Here is a 21443-nt window from a genome sequence, read left to right as displayed (position 1 = left end):
TTCGCTCTCTTTTTCTTCAGGGAGTATAGAACTCGAACAATCTTCTTTTTACGGGTTCGCTCTCTATTTCTTCAGGGAGTAGAACTCGAACGATAATCTTCCTACGAGACTGCCCAATTTTCTTCAGGGACTAGAACTCGAAAAATAATCTTCCTACGGGTCTGCCCAATTTTCTTCAAGGACTAGAACTCGAACAATAATCTTCCTACGGGTCTGCCCAATTTTCTTCAGGGACTAGAACTCGAACAATAATCTTCCTACGAGACTGCCCAATTTTCTTCAGGGACTAGAACTCGAACAATAATCTTCCTACGGGTCTGCCCAATTTTCTTCAAGGACTAGAACTCGAACAATAATCTTCCTACGGGTCTGCCCAATTTTCTTCAGGGACTAGAACTCGAACAATAATCTTCCTACGAGACTGCCCAATTTTCTTCAGGGACTAAATCTCGAACAATAATCTTCCTACGGGTCTGCCCAATTTTCTTCAGGGACTAGAACTCGAACAATAATCTCCCACGATCGCGTCTGCCCCCTATTTCTTCAGAGAGTATAAGACTCGAACAATCTTCAACAATCGCGTCTGCCCCCTATTTATTCATAGAGTATAAGACTCGAACAATCTTCAACGATCGCGTCTGCCCCCTATTTCTTCAGAGAGTATAAGATCCACAATCTTCATCAATCGCGTCTGCCCCCTATTTCTTCAGAGAGTATAAGACTCGAATAATCTTCAACGATCGCGTCTGCCCCCTATTTCTTCAGAGAGTATAAGACTCGAACAATCTTCTTTTGCTTCACTACTTTTTGTGAAGGCTTTAGTTTGGTTTGTTTCAAAGGTCGAACCTGAAAATCAAACATTATCAATCATTAATGTATGTTTGAAAATATTATACTCGAACATTCTGAGTTCGAGAAAATTTCTGAAAATTCATCTTCATCGCGAAAACTCGTCAGAAAGCCCTTAGATACATGGATCTATTCTGGCTCAATTGTTGTCACCATTCTTTTTAGGAGTTCAAAACTAGTCATCATCATCTTGATGCTTCAATATATTCAATCTTCCACTATCATTGGGAAACCTGTAGACATTTAAGTCACCATGCAATGTCATGATCCTATTCATGCCTAAAATGTATGCGATTACGCAATTCAACACATTTTTTCTTCGAAGGAACATCATCTTCTTTGATTCTGATGAACCTCGATTTCGTCTTGGGCACCGACATTTGACCAGTTCACCCCAGTTAACAATCTCAATGTCATATCTCTCGGCTTGACGGGACTTTGACTTCTTTCTTTCTTGAAACCCGCCAGTACCCATGACCATCATGATGAATGACAATCTCTTTGGGCCATATATTAATGGTTGGAATTTTATATGAATCCCATGATTTCTGCTTCCCGCAGCCATACAAACATACATGCTAAAACCAACGTTAGCTTCAGAATACCTTCCTTTTCAACATCTTTTGCATAACAATACAAAATGATCTAATGTACCACAAGCTAAGCTATATGTTTTAACTTTTTCAAAATCAAATGCTTGTAAAAGGGGAATTGGAAAGGAAAAATATCTCTTTATTTATAAATGCAAAGAATTTTTAGCAACTATATGGCAAACTTTTAACTGGAAAAAGAACAAAAGGATAGGCATATTCAAATATCAATAACACAAATGCTTTTGAACTGGCACGCCGTTAGAATGACCCGAGCATAGCTTCTGTCAAAAGGAATTCCAAAATTGTGATGACACCTAAGAGTGCAAAGTTACTTCTGAACCCTAAAATCTCCCATTATTGGATGCCGTAAACCAGTATTGAATCTCATGTGCATTCAATTTCTCCTCTGGTTGCTTTCATAGAGACTCGTTAATCTTTAGTCTCAATCCTGATCACCAACTATCATTGTCACTACTCATGTCATGAGCTCTTTCCACTTCCAAAAATAATTCAGAACCTCCACCATGCACGAATTCTGAATTTAACTCAAGCCGCCCTCTGCGGGTTTTCAACTTGATCTCATTTGGTTTCAAAATGCCCTTTTCGAGTTTGCATCTTGAACCCCCCTTTTATTTTTTTGTTTTTTTTCTTCTTTTTTTCTTCTTTTTTTTTATTTTTTTCCATTTTTTCTATTTTTCTATTTCATTTTTTTCATTTTTTTTCATTTTTTTCATTTTTCATTTTTTTTATTTTTAAGCAAAACCCCTCTTAGTTGCGTCGGATTTCACTGGATAAGGTAATTCGGACTCATCCATCTCAATCAAGACTAGAGCTCCCCAAAAAAGGCTTTCTTGACAACATAGGATATTTCCCACTTGGGCATTCAATTCCCTCGGAAATCTTTTGGAACGAGCAATATCCTCCTGAGCATCAGATCCCCTTCATGGACTTCTCGAGGGAGAACTTTCTTACCATGTGCTCGTATCATCCGCTTCTGGTATATCTGACCATGAAAAATAGCTTTCAATCTATTTTCTTCAATTAAATTCAGTTGGTCATATCTGGCATGTACCCATTCTGCCTCCTTTAGCTTCACCTCTGACAAGATCCGAAGTGAAGGAAATTCACCTCAATAGGTAGGACAATTTTCATCCCATAAACCAAAGAAAACAGTTGCCCAGTTAACGTCTGCACAGAAGTCCGATAGACAAACAGAGCAAATGACAACTTCTCGTGCCAATCTTTATAAGTTTCAGTCATCTTCTCAATAAGCCTCTTAATGTTCTCATTAGCTATCTCTACTGCCTCAATCATCTCCGGGCGATAAGTAGGGGAATTATGATGCTCTCTTTTGAATTGCTCATAGACATACTTCATCATCTTGACGTTTAAATTCTATGCATTGTCAGAAGTAATCCTCTCCGGTAAGCCATATCCACATATGATTTTCTTCTTCAAGAACTTACATACCGTTGACTGGGTAACACTCCCATAGGAAGCTGCGTCTACCCACTTGGTGAGGTAATCAATTGCTACCAGAATAAAGCGATGATCATTTGACGCTTTCGGCAAAATAACATCCATGCCCCCACATAGAAAACGGCCACGGGGCTGTCATCACATGCAACTAATGAGGAGGGGTGTGCATTCTATCTCCGTAATTCCATTAGCATGGGTGCCATATACTCCTTCATGTACTTCAAGAACGGTCTTGGCATCTTCAATGTCCACACACTTTAATAGGACTTGATTCAAGTTTTTCTCGTATAGGGTCTCCTCATTGGGCACATATCCCGCTGTCATTCTTGGCCGCCTACTCGGGATAACTTTGATACCTTATATATTGCAAGATACCCTAGTACCAAGGCCTTCTATCTTCTTCTTCTTCTTCTTCTTCTTCAATACTAAAGCAGTGGGGTGAACACTCATAAGCTTTTATCTCAATAGGCATCATATTTGCATGCTCGTTCATCTTAAAGGCTGCTGCCAGAGGAGCCAATGCATCTGCCACTTGATTTTCTTCTCTGGGGAGGTAATTGAAAGTCACTTCTTCAAATTCTTCAATAAGTTCCAAGACTAATTTACGATATTCCACCAGTTTGGGATCTTTTGTTTCCCATTCTCTTCTGAGTTGGTAGATTACGAGAGCTGAATCGCCATATACCTTGGGCATTTTCACCTTGAGTTCAATAGCAGCTCTAAGACCCATGACACAAGCTTCCTACTCGGCCTTATTGTTTGTACAATCAAAATTGAGCCGACTGGTAAAATGATAATGCTTTTCATCTGGTGAGACCAAGATTGCCCTAATTTCATGCCCCAAGGCATTTGAAGCGCCATCAAAGTTCATCTTCTAGTATTTCCTAGTGGATGCAATTGTTTCTTCCATCGAGATAGCCATTAAATCATCATCTGGGAAATCAAAATTCAACGGTTCATATTGTTCGGAAGCCCTACTTATAATGAATTCTACTATGGCACTCCCTTTAACCATTTTCTGGTTTACAAACTGGATATCAAATTCAGGCAACAGGATTTGCCAACGGGCTAATCTTCCATACAATGCAGGTGCCCCCATTAGTGACAAACGTCGTTTTCTTCATATCTTCAAAGTGCATTTTAATTTGATTGTAGCTAGGGAGACCACCCACAAATGAGAATAAAGAATTTCCAGCGGTATCATCCAATAAAGTGTCTTTATGTGGCAAAGGAAAATTATCCTTTGGACTCGCTCTGCTGAGATCTCTGTCGCTGATACACATTCGAACTTTCTCATCCCTCCTTGGCACTGGGACAATATTCGCCACCCACTCAGGATATTTGGCCACTGCGAGAAAACTGACATCAAATTGTTTCTTCACTTCTTTAATTTTGAGCAGCATCTCAGGTCTCATTCTTCTCAGTTTCTGTTGTACGGGCTTACCATTAGGCATTATCGGCAGTTTATAGACAACCAGTCTTGTATCCAGACCTGGCATATCTTCGTATGACCAAGCAAATACATCTTTAAATTCTTGAAGCAACTCCATCAAGCTATGTCTTCCTTCTAGCAGACAGGGTGGTACCAATCTTTACTTCTTTCTTTCCTCATTTGTACCCAGATTAAAGATCTCTGTAAGCTCTTCGTGAGGCAGAATTTGTTTATCTTCCTGTTCCACCATCTTTAGTAATTCCAAAGGTAGTTCATATCCCTCATTGTCATCACAACCTTTGACTTCCCCTTGACATATGGGCATCTCGAAATCAATCTCCGGGTCAGAATCATTAGCATTTGTATCATTGATATCTGAGTTCCTGAAAGAATACCGGAAGAGAATATACATACATATATATATATGGGAGAATATTTTCCCATATAAGTAAGTAGAAAGAAATAATATATACATTATACAACCAAAAATGAAATGCATGGGAGAATGTTTGCCATTTTGGACCAATGGAATGCATCCTTTATTAAAAGCAAGTAAAAACACACAGCTTAACCCTTTACATCAGATCACCTATTGCCCCAGGGTATGGACAATAGAAAAAGTTATAGCGCGCTCCTCAAAAGATTTATAAACTACAGGCAGCTTCTCCACAGTCCGATTGTTCAATACAAAACTCATCCTTTTCCTTCAGCGATTGCGTTAATTCCAGTTCCTGCATGGTTTGGCAATGGATTTTGGGATATACTTGGTTGTCCACTGTCACCAAAATTGATAACATTCCTCCTTCTCAAAGCTTGGACGACCCTTTTGAATGCAGTGCAATTTTCAATAGAATGTCCGGGATTCCCACCATGGTAATCACACTTAACATTAGCATCGTACCATTTTGGATAAGGAGGTTGTATGGGTACCACATGATAAGGAGAGACTAGATGTCGATCGTATAAATCACGAAATAACTCCTTATAAGTCATAGGAATTGGATCAAATTGAGGCCTCCCTCTCCTCGGGTCCCTTGCCCCTTGTCTATTGTCATTTTGAGGTGGTGCTACCGTTCCCTGAGATTGGGACATTGTGATGTTATTGGAGTCGTACTGGCTTACGTTGGTGACTTCATTTTCCTTTTCCCTCTTTAGCGGCTTGTTGCTGGACTCTCCTCCCTCGAGCTTCCCGCTTTTAATTGCCATTTCGATCATTTCTCCTGTCGTAACTATATCAGAAAAACTTCGGGAAGGATTACCGATAAGGTGAGAGAGAAAAGGAGCCTTCAAAGTACTAATGAAAAGCATATTCATTTCCTCCTCTTCTAATGGTGGGTGTACTTGCACTGCTACCTCCCTCCATCTCTGAGCATATTGTCTGAAACTTTCACTGTGCTTCTTCTTCATTCCTTGCAACACCAATCTGTTAGGCCTGACATCTTTCACATGTTCATACTGGTCGAGAAAGGATTTAGCAAGGTTTTTCCATGACCTAATATCAGCTCTTTTTAGTTGGTTATACCATCGTAAAGCTGAGCCTGTCAAGCTTTCTTGGAAACAGTGGATCAAAAGCTGATCGTCCCCTATGTACCCAGTCATTTTTCTGCAGAACATTGTAATATGGGCAGAAGGGCATCTAGTACCGTCGAATTTCTCGAAGTCGGGAGTTTTGGATTTTGGAGGCAGGACCAAATCAGGAACTAAACTAAACTCTTTAGCGTCCAGTCGATACATACTGGTGCCTTCCTTCATAATCTGGACTTCACTTGCTAATTGTTCGAATTGTTCCCGAAATTGTTTGTTTTCATTCTTTTTGGCCTCTTCAACAAGGTCTGGGACTTGGTGACATGGACTTTCTTCGGGGTGCGAACTAGGTTCCGGTTGAAGATTCACAGCAACGCCAACGGGATTGATGTGCACTTTGGTAGGGACAGACATTCCTTGACATTTTGAGATTGTACTGGGGTAAACCCTGGAGGATAAAGTGGTTCTCCAGTTATTTGCTCAGGGGCCTTTCCATGTTCTAGGTTTCTCCCTTCCGACAAACTTGTCAACTTAGACAGCATATCTTCTTGAGCCTTAAGCATGTCCTCTTGCATTTTCCTTAGATCATCTTGCAACTGCAGTTGAATTTTTTCAATTTGAGCAATCCTATCTTCCATGGCTCTCTCCCTTGTATTATAGTGATGCTTGGACTTTCCCAATATTTCTCTGCCACAGTTCCTTCACGAGTTACTCTCATGTTTTCATGATTGATGCATGTAAAAATGCTTAAATTAAAGCAATGCGAATGCAAATGTGGATGCCAAATGCAAATGCAAAAGGTGTTAATCCCAACAGTGACCACTATAGAACAACCTTCATTTAGACAACAAGATTTCTTTACACCATGTAATCAAAATACAATTGTGATTCTTCATTTACTTGAACCGTACTCTTCATAGAATCTAGCATTGCATCTCCAAAATGGTCGGCGTATTTTATCACATTTGATGAATCGGTTGTCCTTGGATTGAATCTTGGGATCTACATCTCCACTTTCAATGGAAAGTGCTCTTCACGTCTTTGTGAAGGGTCTTCTCGTCTTTGGCATTACTGCATCTATGGAACATCTTCAGGATGTCTTTCTTTGTGGATCGTTCTTCAATCAGGTTCAAATTTCTTCATTCATCAGATATCCTTCTTTATAAATCATCTGAACGCCTCTGGATCTTCGATTTTGATTACATGGTTAAGAATTTATTGCCTCATTATGACCAGCCTTCTTATTAGTCAATCACTTGCGAATTAACACCTTTGGATGACATGAATATGCAAATGCAATAAATTAAAAATAAAATATACATAAAACCAAAATGGGTTAGTACACATAATATAAACAACAAAATAATGAGTATCGTAACAAATAAAACCTACCCTCACATGCTGACTACCCAATCATGCTTAGTAAATCCTACCCGACATGATATTTACCTCCATGCTTTTGTTATTTGCAAATAATCCTAACTGCGTGATATCTAATTCGCATGCTTGTTCGAGAAAATAAACCTAACCGCATGATTTCTAGTTCGCATGCCTTTATTCACAAAAACGAAAATAAATGACCCAAAAAGCTTTTCCTTGTGTACACTCCTCACGGGATTCTTAAGGTTCGGGTTAGGCTCGACCTAAGTTCAGGCTCTATGTTTACTATATGCTGGGTTCGGTTCTAAAGTAATAGGTTCTCGAATTGTCCTTGCCAGTGCCCCCTTGGGCTGTCGAACCCTCAATCCTGGCCCATCACAGGCTTTAGGGGATCGAGTTCAATTTCGAGGGAACACACTTCCTTATGTCCATGCGGAGGTGAATACCATCACGAGGACCATAAGGCATGAGCTCCAAGAGTGATCCACTATCCCATGCGGAGGTGAAAACCACACGAGGGAGTAGTCTCTCACTCCTACTTAATTAGGACGGAGCGGGGTTTTAGCTCATGTTATGCAAATGCAACTGTGTAGTGTGTGAGGAAAAGCGAAAATAAAACAGCCCATATTCTCAAAATACTTAAAAGATCAATCCTCTTTCAACACAATTAATCTAAAACCATTAACAAACAAATCAGTACAACTATTTATTGATTAATCAAATTAAAATCAAACAGAGGATCAAAAACCAAATTAGAACGAATTTATAACTTTCAATTGCAAAGACAATCAATTAATTGACTATAGGCCTGACTCACTAAAAAGTCCCCAGCGGAGTCGCCAAGCTGTCGAAACGATTTTTAACGGGGTGGGGCGAGATTTTGAAAATCGCATCATTTTTAATTATTCTCTTTATGTTTGATTTTTAATTAAAAACAATGTGATTTTAGAAAATCTCTCGTTTCGAAAATTTGGAAATTCCTTTACAATAAAAACATATGGTTCGAGGAGTCGCCACCAATCTTTGATTAGGGTGTGATTGGGCACCTAAAAACATTGTCATTTTATAAAAAAATAATTTTAATTAAAACGACAAATTTGCGGTCTACATTACCAAAATCCAGGTTCGGGAGTCGGTTACGCGTGGGGAAGGATTAGCACCCCCACAACGCCCTAAATCGGTACCTCATCAATTAATTAATGTCTTTGCAATGAAATTTACAAATTCGAATTTAATTTGGTTTATGATCCCCGACAAAACAACAATGAATTTTACGACATTCAAAAACACCAAAATAGATTAAATTAAAATTACCAGACCTTTAGAAAGATAAAGAATATTCGATTATTTACAAGTATCGAGACCAGATCTTAGATAAGTTCTAACTATCTTTTCTCGATAAATTTAAATAGCCGAATATTTCTTTTTCTTCTGTTCCCAAATTTTAAAAGCGATAAATTAATTTCTTAGGTGTCACTGATAGGATATACTTTTAATTTAAAATCATCAAAAGCGGATATCTAATCAGTTAAGACAACCCACTTAAAATAATTTTAAATTAAAAAGATATTACCTTTAATTAAATTATGTAAATACATTGAGTTTATGCACGTGAGGCTAACATGCAAATCATACTAAAATGATGTCATGTAAAAATTAATTAAACCAATATTTTAAAATATCATGCAATGTGACATTTCCATAGAAATTATATACACATTTTATAACTAAAAATATATACTATATACATAGTTATATTTAATGAACAAATATGACCTAAACAAAACAAACGAAAACATAATACAACAAATTATAAATTTCAGAAAATAAATATATTTATTAAAACGAGGACTAAATGATATCAAATAAAACTTTAATAACCTAATTATAAATAAAATACGAATTAAGGTAGAAATGCTAGTATTATACCATATTAAATACTAAGAACTGAAATGAAACTATTCCTATTGCAGGGGACTAAAAACAGAATAAATCCCAACACACTCATGACTAAAGTGCAACATGCAAAAATATGAAGGTCAAATATCTAAACAACAGAAAATAAACAAATCAACACTAGGACGAAAATTAAATGAACCATAAAATAAATAGACAGAATTAGAAACCTGCAAACTTCGACCTAGGTACTAAAATGAAACATGTGAAAATTAACAGTTCAATGTATAAAGAACAGAAGCAAAATACAATACCACTCAGGACTAAAATTGAATACGCGTAAAATATGGAGACGAAATCAGAAACACAAAAAACACCTATTTAAGGACTAAAATGTATTAAGCTGCAAATGAAAATGACTCATATGGAGAATGACCCAAGCGCAAAACATGAACCTTAAGGATTAAAATGGTAAAAACAGAAAATAAAAGGTTAAAATAAAATAACAGAAATTAAAGTGTCAAAATCAGGAAAGATACAAAGATAACCGTTCGAATGTATTTTCTTTGATCTGCCGTCATCCACCGTCCGATCGTCCTGATTTTTCAATAGGTTGTTCGTGTTGGCATCACACAACTTTTCACCGTTCGGAATATTGATCGAAGATTCCGATCACCAGCAAGAGGCTAAAAACCGTCCGGATATGTTTTCTCCGATCCGTCACCGTCCACTGTCCGATCGTCTTGAATTTTCAATATGTTGTTCGTGATGGCCTTCCGCAACTTTTGACCGTTCGGAATGTTGATCGGAGATCCCGATCTCCGGCGAGAATCCGACAGATTACAAGAAGTGTTGTTTTCTATTTTTTTTTCTTTTCTCCCCTCTCACACGTTTTGGCCTCCCAGTATGTCTATGGTCTCCTCCAGTGTTTTCAATCTTCTTTCTTTTCTTTTTTTTTTTTGAAAAACCGAGCTCCTCTCCATTTTATCAATATTTTCTTTACCGAATACTTTGTCTGCATGTTGATTTTCTCTGTGTTTGGTGATATTTAGTTGAGCAAGTATTGACTTTTATGCAATTTTTTGGTGACTAATTAATTTTTCCTTGATTCGGTGCATTATTGACTTTGTGCAGAATATGGACACTTAACAAAACATGGGTGGCCAGCAAATATTAGTGGTGGCCAGCAAATATTAGTGGTGGCAGTATAATAGAGTTAGTGCTCCATTAATAGACTGCTAGTGCAGAAACAACATGGTGTGGGCTGGCGTGAGGTACTGTGCGGCCACATGTGCTGGTGAGTGCTTGTCTCCTAGCTGGAACATGTTTTTCCAACGTGTATGTCTCCATGTTCATAAAAAATCTGTTCCCAACGTGTATATTGTGCAAAGTAAAAACAATTTTTTGTTGAAATTCGTAAATCCCGTATTCAGCTTGCACAGTCTTTATCTATCTGAGCGTATCTCGAGCTACCGATATCGGATTGATGCGATTCAAAGTGCGTTGGAAAGCTAAGAGATAATGGAATAATTGTTAAGAAGACTTCAACATCCAAATATGTTTGGAACATGTTCAAAATTGGCGATACATCTGAATGTCGTGATCTGCCCACTGGACAATTTCCAGCCTGCACTGTCTTCATTAATTTAACCATATCTCGAGCTCCAAATATCGGATTGATGCGGTTCAAAGTAAGTTGGAAAGCTAAGAGATAATTGAATAACTTTTACGAAGACTTCAGAAACCGAAGATGCTTAGAACATGTTCAAAATTGGCAATCTCCATGGCTGTCGTGCACTGTTTGTAATTTGGGACCTGAATTGTGCTTGGCGTACCTTGGCCTGCAAAATGATAACATAAACAACTTTAACATTATTATTAATAATAAAATAATATAATAATAATAATAATGATAGTATCCCGGACAAAACGGGTGTCTACACAATGTTTTTGAAGGGTCTTTGAGGTCATTTTGGATCATTTCCAAGTTTAAAAGTAGAAAAAATTATATTCAATTTCAAAATTCATGAATTGGGTTTGCAAAATGATGTAACCAACGAATTGGATATTAATAATTGTATATATATATATATATATATATATATATATATGTGTGTGTGTGTGTGTGTGTTATAATTGTTAGTTGAAAGATAAATAATTTTTGGATGTCAAATTTATCTTTATCTATTAAATTTAATTTATTTATAATTTTATTATGATATAAATCAAATAAATACATCGGTAAATCAATGAGGGTGTTTGGTAAACAACTTTTTGAAGAGTTTTTAGTTTATTTGAGCTTAAATAATTGATCGGTAGTCAAATCCTCCATTTTTAGTGTTTGGTAAACACCTTTTTGAAAGAGTTTATTGTGCAAAATAAACTAAAAATGAAAACGCAGGAAAATCCAACAGTTTGGGAGAACTAATTGCAAAATAAGATGTTAAATGACATATTTGTCCTTATTATTTTCATAATTACATCCTTGCCATAAAACCTAATCTAATGAAATAGCCTTCATCCTAATATATTTTAGTGAAATTTTATTTTATAATTCTATTTTTTAGTTGTAGATTCTCAAATATATTTTAGTTAAGAAAATATAGTAAATCATGAAAGTAAAAAAAATGTAGTGTTGATATTTTATACAAGGTTAATAGTATGTATTAATCTCACAAGGTTAATATTTGTAAATATTAAATTTAAAAAATATATTCAAAATTTTTAAAAATATTCACTGATTTTCTTAAGGAATCTTTAATTCCTTGTCAAAAGCATTTTATCCGAATAATTTCCCCCAATAAAGACTAAAGTATTATAAAAACATATATATACTTAACGACTAAATATATCATACCTTATTTGTCATTTTACTCATATCAGCTACCAACTAAATTTTACCAAACACTTCTATACAAACAACTAATCAAATCAGTTTCTCAAATTAGCTAATCAAATCAGTTTCTCAAATTAGTTAATCAAATTAGTTGGTCAAACCAACTACTGGAATCAGCTACCAACTATCAGGTATCGGTTGTTTGCCAAACACCCTCAATATATAAGTGATCAATATATTTGAGAGTTATACATATAATTCTAATTAATATACCCCGAAGAACAAGCACATTTGGTTGGGTGACTAAATTGCTCATCCTTATTTCCTCACATTTCCTCAGGTCATGCATTCTAGACCCACTAAAAGCACTATTCTTCCTTCCCCTAGAGTCTGTTTTCCTCTAGGTAAGATTAAAATTAAAATTAAGATTTGTCAAAATTTAATATACATATGAATAGATTAATTATTATAAGGCTTAATACACTTTTTAGTGCCTAAATTATACCTTGAAATACGATTTGGTGCCAAGAATTTTTTTTGCTTACAATAGGTGTCTAACGTTTTCTCAGTTACACTTTTAGGTACCTACAGTTTGTTCCATTACACTTTTAGGTGTATACCGTTATATTTTTTTAGTTTTTTAATAATAACAATATTATTTTTAAAAAGAAAAAGAAAAAAATCAAACTCCCACGTCATCCCTCTCCCTCTTATCCCCTACCACCGATGGTGAAGGGTCACCACCGATTGTGTTTTGTTCGAAGTATGATGAGGATTTCAACGGTGTCGGTCGTGTATGTACGGATGACTGTAGCAATCGAAATTGTCGAAAAACAACAATGAAAAACCTAGAAAGGCGTTTTTCATGATGATCGACGCAGTTTCATGGTGGGTGGGGGACTGGGTTTTGGTCGCGACAGTGGGATGATTTTGATGGTGTCATCGGTGACAGTTACAGATCGATGGTGATTGATCGATAATAGAAGATGTAAATTTAAAAGTTTTTTTAAAAATTATAATATTAAGTTTTTTTAATAAAATAATTTTTGGAATTTTATATGCATGACACGTGTCAAATTACGATCAAATTTAGCGGCAGTTACAGTCCATATACTTAAAAATGTAACGTTAAAAACGTTAAGCACCTATTGTTAGCAAAAACATTCTTTACGCAATATTTTGAGATATAGTTTAGGTACTAAAAATTGTGTTAAGCCTTATTATAAATTAATCTTGATGCTAAACTAAATCCTATTGACCGAGGTTATATTTTTCTTCGCACAACGACTAATACAATCAAACACGAAAACTTGAAAAGATAAAGAATTACTAAAATGAAACGATTCAACCATCATGATTTTATTCAATATATTATAAGATGTATAACACTAATTAAATCTTTACCTACTGAATACATCAACCATAGCTTATGAGTACCCCCAAAAAACTTATTTAAACAGAAACAAGAAAAAAAAATATCCGTATGAGGACGACGAAATGCACAAAAAACAGACAACAAAGTTCCCATAATCATACCATAAATGGAAATGAATTATGGACTATTCCATAGCATAATCTTCTCATGGTGTGGTTATACCTGCATGCACAATAAAAATATCACTATTCAGCTCATGTAATTACAGTAACTAAGGGATGATTGTAAAACCTTATATCAATGCGAGTTTATAAAATTTTAGATAAATAAATTATTAATATAAAATCAAAAAAATATCTAAATTATATTAGAATTTGAAATTTTCGGAATGATCATCTTGTCGATCCATCCCTGTCCATAACAGTAAGATATTTGAAACTTACTTCCGCATTTGAAATGGCGGGGGACTTGTCTTCCACAGCCCTGAATAACCTTGATAGCATAGTTGACATCGATCAAAGCTGCTAGCTGAGGCGTTATTACAGGACAAACACAGTTAACATGCGTAACTCTCAGCCTCTCACAACAATATGGTGTGGGAGGCTTTCGTGTTATCAGGCCCTTGCATGCGTTCACAAGTATTCTCCTCTCTTCTTTGCACTCCGCCGCGCTTTGTGCCGTCACGCCACCGCCGTTCAACATGCTTATGCATAACACCGACGCCATCAAAATCAAGCACCAACACTTTCCTTCCATTTTTTTACTCCTCTACTTACTCTTCTCGTTGTTCAACCGAGCTTAAATCTATATTTATAGTACGCACACTAGTGAGTGAATTTATAATAAATATTATCATGGTCACTGTTATAACAGCAATAAGAATTGACTTGAAGTAGCTATTTAAATCTGTTCAACAATAGTAATAAGAATAAAGTAATGATGGGTCAATGTCGTTTCTAAACTGACTTCGAAAAAAAAAAGGATTGAATCTATTTTCTGCCCCATCTTTATTATTTTCGTAGCACTTACCAGGAATATGACAACGCCGCGTGAATGCCACCCCCGATGCGACTTGGGAGAGTTCTAAGAAATTTCTTGTAATAATGGGGTTACTTGACAAATTCCTCTCTAAAGTTTGAGCAGTTGGTCGTGTTTCTGATCTAGATGATTTTATTTTTACAAGAGGAAGAGAGAAGAATTCTTCTGGGTGAAATTTAATATTTATTGTAATTTAGAAATGATATTTATTGTTTGTATATTATAGATTTGATGATAATAATTTAGTTGATTGAAAAACGTTTACATATTTAAATTTAGAGTAAACTATACCAGTGAGCATCTAACTATAACTCTTTTTCATTTTGATCATCATTTTTGAATTATTGTCAATCAGGCCATCCAAATATTTAAATACCTTCAATCAGACCACTTGTTATTAACATTTAACGGAACTGTTGACGTGACTATTAATAAAAGTGGTATAATTATACATTCAATCCTCAATATTTATGTATTCTATTAATTTGATCATAATTTTAATTTAATTTAATAAAATTAATGCCCAATTAGATGACACTACAACAAAACATATTTGTAGTGGCGTTTTTAGAGAAAATGCCGTTAATTTTTTTACATATGGCGGTGTTTTTAGACAAACGCCAAGATAGCCCGATATATAGCGGTATTTTTTTGGGAAAACGTCGCTACAAACGTGTACTTTAGTGGCATTTATGTAAAAGAACGCCACGATATCCTGATATATAGTGGTATTTTTTGGAAAACGTACTATAAATGTGTACTTTAGTGGTGTTTATGAAAAAAGACTGCAATAACCCGATATATGTTGGCATTTTTTAGAAAACGCCGCTACAAACGCATATTTTAGTGGCGTTTATGTAAAAAATGTCGCGATAGCCTAATATACAAGGTTAAAGACATGGTTTCGGAGACTGCACATCCAATAAAGGGGGCTGTCGGCGATGCTATAGGCGAAGCAAAAGAGGCGGTTGTGCAAACGGGCCAAGATGTTAAAGAAAGAGCGAAGGAGTCCATCGATAAGGCTAAGGATACTGTGAAAGAAGAAAAGGAAAAGGCCAAGACGATGGGAGATGATATAGTGAAAAATTGAGCAGAGAGGGTGGAGAACGTTCAAGAAAAGGCCAAGGAGGAAGCACAACGAGCAACGAACAAGGTTAAAACTGGTGCAAAGAAGTAGTTTGACGGCTTCAAGTACATCACTTCAATGGAGGCGTTGAATACAGCGATGGGTTTGGCTAACTTACTTGGATTAGCTACAGCATAAGGGATGAGTGTGTGGGTTACGTTCATTTTCAGCTATGTATTGGCAGAACATCTCCCGAGACAGCAGTTCGGAGCGGTGCAGAGCAAGATATACCCTGTTTACTTCAGGGCAATGGCTTACAGTATTGGGTTAGCTTTGTTGGGGCACTTTTTGTGGCACAGGAACAAATCGATCTCAAGCTGGCCAGAGATGTTTCAATCTTTTAATCTTTTGCCATCCCTTTTCATGGTTTTGGTTAATGCGCTGTATTTGGAGCCTAAAGCTACTAAGGTAACTTGCTTAATTTCTTATGCTCCTGTTTGCATATTCAATTTTTGATACTTTTAACATATTGGATTTCCATTGCAGGTGATGTTTGAGGATTAAAATGGAGAAGGGAGAGGAAGACCTGACTTTGTTGCAGAGGGGAGCAAGACCATTGAGACACCAAATGTTGCAGATCCAGCAGCTAAAATAAGCAGGAAAGGCCCCTTACTGGCACCGGCAGCAGCACCCATCGGTTCGGAAGAGGAAGTGATGAAGTCAAGAATGGTTAGGCTAAATGAGAGGTTGAAGAAGCTAAACACAAACTCATCAGTGCTTAATATTCTCACACTAATGGCTCTCATCTGGCATCTTGTTTACCTTGGCCAACGCCTAACCGAAACCTGCTGATGAGATAGATGCTATATCGATACTTTCACTCATGCGTTTAGCATAATTACTTGATCCTGTGTAAAGATTTAGTCTAGGAAAGTTTGGTGTTGCAACACCTCTTTCAGTGTACCGTAAATTTTAATCTTCAATCCAACTTGTTGGTGTCGCATGTTCGAGTATTCTGTGTTTGTATTTTGTTACATGGATAGATGGAATTCATTCAAGAAACCTTCCTGTAATTTTGGTTAAACCAATAAAAATAGAACACCAAAAATTTCCATAGAAATGTGTTACCCCAACGAGGCACATAAATACATTTGGATACGCTTCAAAAGATGTGTGAAATTGGAAGGAGAAAAAAAGACACTTCTAATTTCACCATGCTGAAATATTTTTCATGATCTATGTATCCAAATGTTGTAGAGTGAGGTGGGTAAAGATACCTTGTGTCGAGGGGAGATGCATTATAGCTCCTGACAAGAGTAGTGCTTCATCGGACAAACCTCCAGGAGATTTGGATAAAATATCATCTGCAACCACGAAGAATGAATTTATGTAAGTTAAAATTTGGAGCTCATGCATCTTAGCACATAAGAAAAACATAAATCAAATATCTAGACGGGTAGATCTAGGAAAATATTGCCTTTCAAAGATCCTCTAAGTACATGAAAAGACTAGGATATAATCAAATATAGCCGTGTCAGATGTATATTCGTATCCTACACTCACCCAAGTGATGTAGGTTCTCTGTCCAAGCAGTTATTTCTATTCTGCCTCTCTTGTTTCAAATGGTCATTTTTAAATTGCATGTTTCATTCCCACTAACTGCTTGTCCGGTTCAGTGCATCAATCCTGTTCCAGATTCATTACAAATGTTAAACTGTTTCTAGCAGCCATCCAACAACCTACCTTTCGCAACTTCTATTAATCTACTTGGGAATGACATAGATGAAAATGGATCTCTGGGAATTATTTCCGACATTTCCACCTCTGACAAGAGCTTCAGTTATTCTGTGGCAGTCAGGGCAGGTTCTCAAATATTTCATCAACCTAACAGGAGACCAACTTCAATAAGCTAGTAAATGAAAACCCAAAGGTGATTGCTAACTCAAACTGTGATAGTTCGTCGCTGAGCTCCCTTTGGGTTTTGTTTTGGTTGAACTAGAAGCAGTCCTCTCATTAACATAACCAAATTCCTTGTCTTTTCCAAAATTTCTCCCAACCTCAATAGATTACTTGACTCAAAAGGTAAGACATGTCAACCACAGAAAAGAAATGAACTATGTTTCTAACCTAAATCCAACTAAGACCAGGCTCCTTTTTCTTAACCCCTCGCTGTTGCATCAGTTCTCCGACTGCCAGTGTTTCTACAGCAGCAGCAGCATAGATGTTGTGAAGAAGAACATAAGATGCAGACCCTTGGGGTTGAAGCCCAATTACTTTCACGGCAGCACGTTTCCCAGTTACAGTGTCCTTATAAACCCTGCAAGAACTCAACAAGGCTCGCCACATTATTGGATTATTCTTGAAAACCGAGGTGAGGATGAAGTTTTGAGCCTCTGCTAACCTTCCAGCACGTCCAAAGAGGTCAGCAACACAGCAATAATGTTCTATGCTGGTTTCAACGTCATAATCCTTCATGCTTTCAAAGTATCTGCAGTAACTCAAAAGGTTAACCACATAATTATCATGAATAAAAGCAAAGAAATAAAATCTGCTTGCACAGAAGCTTCTAAGGAGATCAGCATAGAAAAACAGAATGTTCATGGGAGAAATAAAGCAGTTCAATAACACAAGAGAAAAGAGGACGTTGTGCTTCATAATCAGTGCATATAGTTACAAGTATTCTATCCTCTGCCTAAAACAAAGTGCTATTCTATATAAAGCTAAATTATGTCCCCGGCTTACTAGAGTTAGTTCATCATTAAGTTCCAGCTACTGACAATTTCCCACTGTAAAAATTCGGGCAGTATGTAGATTGATTCAGTTTTGAAATTTATGGATGCAACTTGTGTCTCTAACCCCTCACATCCTCATGCATGCACATCATAAACACAAGTGCACTTAAAAATGATAGAAGGGAGGGTTCCACTGACATACCTTAATCCTTCTTCGACAAGTCCTCCATAACTGCAAGCGGATAAAATTCCTACAAATGTAATATGATTAGGCGTAATCTCACGTTCCTTCATCAACCCAAAGAGGTTTAAAGCATCTGTAGCACATCCATGTTGTGCGCAGCTACAAATCATCACTGACCAAGAAACCACATCTAGATTCTCTCTCTTGAAATGTCAGATTAGTAGCATCTATGTCACCACACTTCAAGGAAAAATCTGCTGATATGGTTAGCACATTCCTTGGTAATGCTTTCTGCTTCTATAAATCCAGATGTCATGGAATCATACATGACAATATTGCGGTTTGGCATGCTTGTAAAATTTTGATTGCACTGTGCAGTTCTTCCCTTTTCACATACATATCAAGCAATGATGTCCCAACAACAATGTCCATTTGAAACCCAAGTTTCATTATACATCCATGAAGCATTTTCCCATATTTTATCCCTACATCCGTGCTTGTACAACAAGCCTTTAAGACACTTCCCATGGTATAAGTATTCAAGTTCAATCCATTTCGATGCATGCTAATTAATAGTTTCAACATCTCTTCATTTTGATTCATACGAACATAGCCTGAAATCAATGTATTCCATGAAATCTCATCTATCTCCTTGGAATTCTCAAACAAATACCTTGCCTGTTCAACACATGCACATTTGCAATACATATCTATCAAGGAGTTCGTTAAAAATGCATTCTCAATCAATCCACTTACTAAAACCAGTCCATGAATTAGCACCCCTAGCTTGAGATCCCCAGTTTGAGTGCAAACATTTAAAGCACCGGCATAAGTGAATTGATCAAGTTTTAGACATGTTTTTCTACCTTCAATGAACACTTGCATGGCTTTATCAAAAGCACCCATCTGGTTGTACCCAGAAATCAAAGAATTATAGGAAACGAAATTTGGTTGGGACATTTTGTCAAACAAGCGGCGACCAACATTCATCTCCCCAGCTTTACAGTACATACTTAAAAGATTGTTTTGCAAGAAAAGGCATGGCTTGGAAGCAGACTTGATGATATGAGCATGGGCAAGCTTCCCGTGGAGGAAACAGCTGGATTTGGTGGAGCGCATGGTTTCAAAAAGCGGCCGAATAACGGTATCGCGGCTGTTATATCGCGGTTGCGGCGGTGTCCGAAACCGCTATCGCAGAAAGTAACGGTGTGAAGCTGGATCACACCAATAGCGGCAGATTGCGGCCACTCACGGCAATAGCGGACCGTTATTCCTCTATTATTCCGTTATTTCAATTTTTTTTAAAAAACATGTTTTTTGTGAAGCTGGATCACACCAATAGCGGAAGATTGCGGCCACTCACAGCAATAGCGGATCGTTATTCCTCTATTATTCCGTTATTTCAATTTTTTTAAAATAACATGTTTTTTTATTAAAAAAATCAGATCCTTCGAAAAAAATTCACGATTCCAATATACGCAATTACCGCAATAACATCCGTTATATCCGCAACCATAATAAATACGACAAGACCGAAAATGTGAAGACAACCCCAATTACTCAAGTTGAAGGGACCGTATGAAAGAATAACGTCCATACAAAAATTTGAGGGTACGAAAATATTATTTTTTATTAATATGAAATAAATACAAAATAATTTATGTTTAAAAATTTCTCTTAAACATTTGATATGAAAAGTTGCTCGGTTCATACTATATAAAAATATTATAATACAGTTAATAGTCCAATTCTTATAGTGATAAAACGAAATTAATGTTCCTAATCAATCACTGGTAATTGATAACATAATAATATTTTATATAAATTACATTTAATAATCCCTAAACTTTTGAGATATTTGCATTTTAATTACTGAATTTTAAAACTTACAATATAGTTGCTGAAATTTTAATTTATTGTTATGTATGATTATTAATGTCGTGTGATGTGACACGTTAAAATTTATTTATTTTTTGTTTAATTTTCCTTTAAAAAATTTTGAGCTTCCAAAACATGTCTTTTTTTCAAATTAACGCTTGTCGTTTCAATTACTTGCGTTCTCTTCGTCCAATATTATTTTGATCACCATTATCATTGATTGCATATATTTTGTAATGTTTTAATCTAGTCTGACCCGAAGACCGATAAATTAGAATGTCACACGGACTATTGAAGTGGCTATACCAAAAATTTTCCTTTGAAACGACTGTAAATCATCACATAAAATCATCCGTAGAAAAAAATAAATAAAACATAATAGAAATATGAGTTTACAAAATATAGGGAGCTCCCAAAAAATTCAAAATAATAGCAATATTGAGTTTTACAAAACAGAATTACGACTAAATACATAAGGGTCTATCAATAGTACATGCTCTCTAAAAGTAACTCGAGACATACTCTGGTGCCTTGATTGATCTGGAACTACTATCAACGATAATGCTCTGCTATTGGTCTCATATGAACCTGCGCACAGAAACACATTCTGAATGCTAAACTTACGAGCTCAACGTCACACTAATAATTGTATTATACTACATGCATTTACTAGATGAGCATGCTAGTGGCAAAGGTATGAAGACATATGAAATGTTGTATAAACTGTTGAGTAGTCATCATGGTGTGGCTGAGGGTTTTGCATCTCGGAGCTCACACCCCTCTAGCCTTCCTAAAATACCCTTGGGTATTTGGGGTGAGATCCGGAACTGCATCAGAAACTTACACCCCGACCAACTTACTCCGTAGAGTCTTGGGACATCTGCATCCAGTCGGTTACTGAAGTGTCGTGGCACTGACTGGGATATCCAACTGAGACAATCATATTATGCTAATGAAACTCGGGTGCCCTGGCTTTTCCCGAGTATCAAGCAAGGTTAGTTTTATGAATCCTAGTTGTTATTGTTTCTGTTTTGTAATGCATTTAATTATTGTTCTCACTTGTAGTTTTTATTTACTGACATTCTATTATCAATGGGCCCCTCAATTCTAACTCCTTAACCATTGGATTACCTATCCAAAAATGTATGTCGGTACCCACCATGGGGTATCGATACCTAATG

At 36.4% G+C, this 21443-nt stretch overlaps 1 protein-coding gene and 2 pseudogenes across 1 annotated transcript; 1 reads left to right on the top strand and 2 right to left on the bottom strand.

Annotated features, from left to right (window-relative positions):
* Positions 1-13381: 13381 nt before the first annotated feature.
* LOC120141504 lies at positions 13382-14153 on the bottom strand. Its single transcript, XM_039156351.1, has 2 exons — positions 13808-14153; positions 13382-13586 (listed from the first exon to the last, which is right to left on the bottom strand). The coding sequence occupies exons 1-2, from the start codon at positions 14118-14120 to the stop codon at positions 13570-13572; spliced, it is 330 nt and encodes a 109-aa protein (XP_039012282.1). The 5' UTR covers positions 14121-14153; the 3' UTR covers positions 13382-13569.
* A 1172-nt stretch (positions 14154-15325) lies between these two features.
* LOC120141483 lies at positions 15326-16166 on the top strand (annotated as a pseudogene).
* Positions 16167-17416: 1250 nt separating this feature from the next.
* LOC120141412 lies at positions 17417-19503 on the bottom strand (annotated as a pseudogene).
* Positions 19504-21443: the final 1940 nt, after the last annotated feature.

This window comes from Hibiscus syriacus, unplaced genomic scaffold (assembly GCF_006381635.1).
Source record: "Hibiscus syriacus cultivar Baekdansim isolate YM2019G1 unplaced genomic scaffold, ASM638163v2 tig00110809_pilon, whole genome shotgun sequence".
In the NCBI taxonomy this organism is placed as follows: Eukaryota; Viridiplantae; Streptophyta; class Magnoliopsida; order Malvales; family Malvaceae; genus Hibiscus; species Hibiscus syriacus.
Note: the sequence above shows the minus strand (reverse complement) of the source record. Positions and strands in the feature narration are given on the sequence as shown.

Bases quoted from the DNA above. Each gene is read 5' to 3' on its own strand.
- LOC120141504 (XM_039156351.1), bottom strand. From the start codon at position 14,120: ATGGAAGGAAAGTGTTGGTGCTTGATTTTGATGGCGTCGGTGTTATGC.